Genomic DNA, 2,671 nt, shown 5'->3' with positions numbered 1-2,671 from the left:
CAAGAAGAGAATGGAGGAGACAGGATTGTGATGCGGCCATACCCCCGGGGGATTATTTCTTGCTTTCTGTCTCTCTAGCAAGCACACACACCCTGTAGCAAAAATATCTCTAAATAAATAAATAGAAAAAGAATTTGGGCTTGAAGAAGAAATGGTCATGGCTGAGGGAAGGAATGAGTGGGTAGAAATTAAGGACTACAATCTAGAGGTAGTTTCTTCCCCTTATGATGGAGGATTTTTGAGCATGTTTTAAAATGGAAAGGATTAAAAGTACAAGAGGAAGACAGATGTTTCCAATTAGACAAGATCCAAGGTACAACTGAGAAAATAATGTGAGGATGAAATGGCCAGGAGCAGAAGGGCTTCTCCCTCCCAAATGCTGAGTGAAAGGCAAGAACATGAGCATGACTGCCTGCAAACATGGGTGGTGTCTGGATGTGGCTGATTCATTGTCATAGAGCATGGCAATGGCAAGATGAGAGACTTTCTAGGTAACAGATTTTCTTTGTAAAGCGAAAGGCAATATCTGCCCAATGGGTTGCATAAGAAGAGGCATACTGTCCTTACACAGCGCGGTGAAGATGCAGCAGAGCCCTGGGGAAATGAAAGGAAGTGCCAAAAGGTCTACAAAACTATACCCATGGCCCAACAAAAGGCAGGGACTGTAAATCATGTGTGCAGCAATCCAGATGGATGGGTGAATTCTGCAATCCACTGCAGTCCAAGGTTAGGAATGGGAATGGGAAAATGTTAAGGCTAGTTTGACCCAGTTTGAAAGCTATGTGAAACAGAGGGAAAGTGTGTTGAAGGCCGTGAAAAGTTCTGGAAAAACAGTCTGAATTGTATCCCTTAGAATAAATGGAAACTTTGAGGGAGAAACTAGGGGAGTGGAGAAGTTGGAGAGATAAATAAGATGAAAAGTGGATGTTAAGAGTCTAAAATTTGGAGGGGAATGAGTTCCAAGTAGCCGTTCAACTTGGAGTGTGGTAAGTGAAATGAGCAGCAAGAGAAACTAAGTAAAATGGGTACAGAGTTAGAACTCAGTCAGAGCAAAAAGTTTAAATACCACCCTTTCTTAAACTTTATTTATTTATTTTTATTTGATGAGAGAGACACAGAGAGAGAGAGAGAGACAGAGAAAAAGTTTAAATACCACCCTTTCTTAAACTTTATTTATTTATTTTTATTTGATGAGAGAGACACAGAGAGAGAGAGACAGAGAAATTGAGAAGGTAAGTTAATAGGTCCGGGACTTGAACTGCAGTCAGCCATGTGGGAGTCCAGCGCCTTTAACCACAATGCCACCTGGTGACCCTACCTGTATTATTCTTTTAACCTGTTGTAGTCATCAGAGAAAGACAGAGAGAGGGAACGAGTGAGAGAGTAAGCCACCAGGTCCGGAAGTCGAACCTTTGTTGGCTGTGTCAGAGTCCAAGGCCCCAGCCACCACACCACCTGCTGTGTTAGGTCTTAGTGGTGGTGATTGGATATCCACCAGGAGTGAATGCACTGGGCTGCATTGTTTTTGCAAAGATGTTGAGCAAAGACTTAATTCCTTCAGGTCTTCCAGGGTGGTGTCTTTGGGTGTGACGATGTCATGTGGGTGGGACCCTTATGATTGAGTTCCAGCAGGTATATAAGCAGAGGGTTTGAGACCAGAGAGAGACACACGGATGCGGACCACTCCCTCATCTGCGAGCAGTTCGGCATCCTGTCATTTCCTGACACCTCGGTCCTTCTGGGAACACAGCTGAGAGTCAACATAAACCTGTGTCGGCCGGGGCGGGTGGGAAATGGCGGAGTACTTGGCCTCCATCTTCGGCACCGAGAAAGACAAAGTCAACTGTTCATTTTATTTCAAAATTGGAGCATGTCGCCACGGAGACAGATGCTCTCGATTGCACAACAGGCCGACCTTTAGCCAGACCGTTGCCCTCTTGAACGTTTACCGGAACCCTCAGAACTCCTGCCAGTCTGCTGACCGCTCGCGCTGTGCGGGGAGCGACGCTGAAATGCAGCAACACTACCATGAGTTTTTCCAGGAAGTGTTTACAGAGATGGAGGAGAAGTACGGGGAAGTGGAAGAGATGAACGTCTGCGACAACCTGGGAGACCACCTGGTGGGGAACGTCTATGTCAAGTTTCGGCGGGAAGAAGATGCAGAAAAGGCCGTGGTGGATTTGAATAACCGCTGGTTTCACGGGCGGCCCATCTACGCCGAGCTGTCCCCTGTGACGGATTTCAGAGAGGCCTGCTGCCGCCAGTACGAAACCGGGGAGTGCGCGCGAGGAGGCTTCTGCAACTTCATGCACCTCAAGCCCATTTCCAGGGAGCTGCGGCGGGAGCTCTGCGGGCGCCGGCGCGAGAAGCGTGGATCCAGGTCCCGATCCCGGGCGCGGCGCTCTCGGGCTAGAGACCGCGGGCCTGGCGTTTTGCGCGACAGGAGGGGCTGGAGAGGCCCTGAAAGATCTGGGCGACTCTGAGCCATGCCATTTTGACCGTATGTCTGCTAGAAAGTGTTGTCGTTGATGTCCAAACCAGTTCATAGTGGGATTAAAAAAAAAACACAAAAAACAAAAAAACAATAAAACAGAAAAGATGGGTTTCTGAATAAAATTTGTAGTGATACAGTAAAAAAATAAATAAACAAATAAATAAATAAATAAAAATA

The 2,671-nt window shown here is 46.7% G+C and overlaps 1 protein-coding gene across 1 annotated transcript in view; it reads left to right on the top strand.

Moving 5' to 3' along the window:
- The first annotated feature begins 1,394 nt into the window (after window positions 1–1,394).
- The window catches only part of LOC102487147 (splicing factor U2AF 35 kDa subunit), a 1,775-nt gene continuing 498 nt past the window's right edge, over window positions 1,395–2,671 (top strand). The window contains exon 1 of the mRNA XM_014584357.2: window positions 1,395–2,473. Within this exon, the coding sequence (XP_014439843.2) occupies window positions 1,794–2,473 (680 nt within the window). The 5' untranslated portion in view covers window positions 1,395–1,793. The remainder of the gene's footprint in view (window positions 2,474–2,671) is intronic.

The sequence above is a fragment of the Tupaia chinensis genome, unplaced genomic scaffold, assembly GCF_000334495.1.
Source record: "Tupaia chinensis unplaced genomic scaffold, TupChi_1.0 Scaffold146604_1, whole genome shotgun sequence".
Lineage (NCBI taxonomy): Eukaryota > Metazoa > Chordata > Mammalia > Scandentia > Tupaiidae > Tupaia > Tupaia belangeri.
This window is presented reverse-complemented; position numbering and strand designations above follow the sequence as displayed.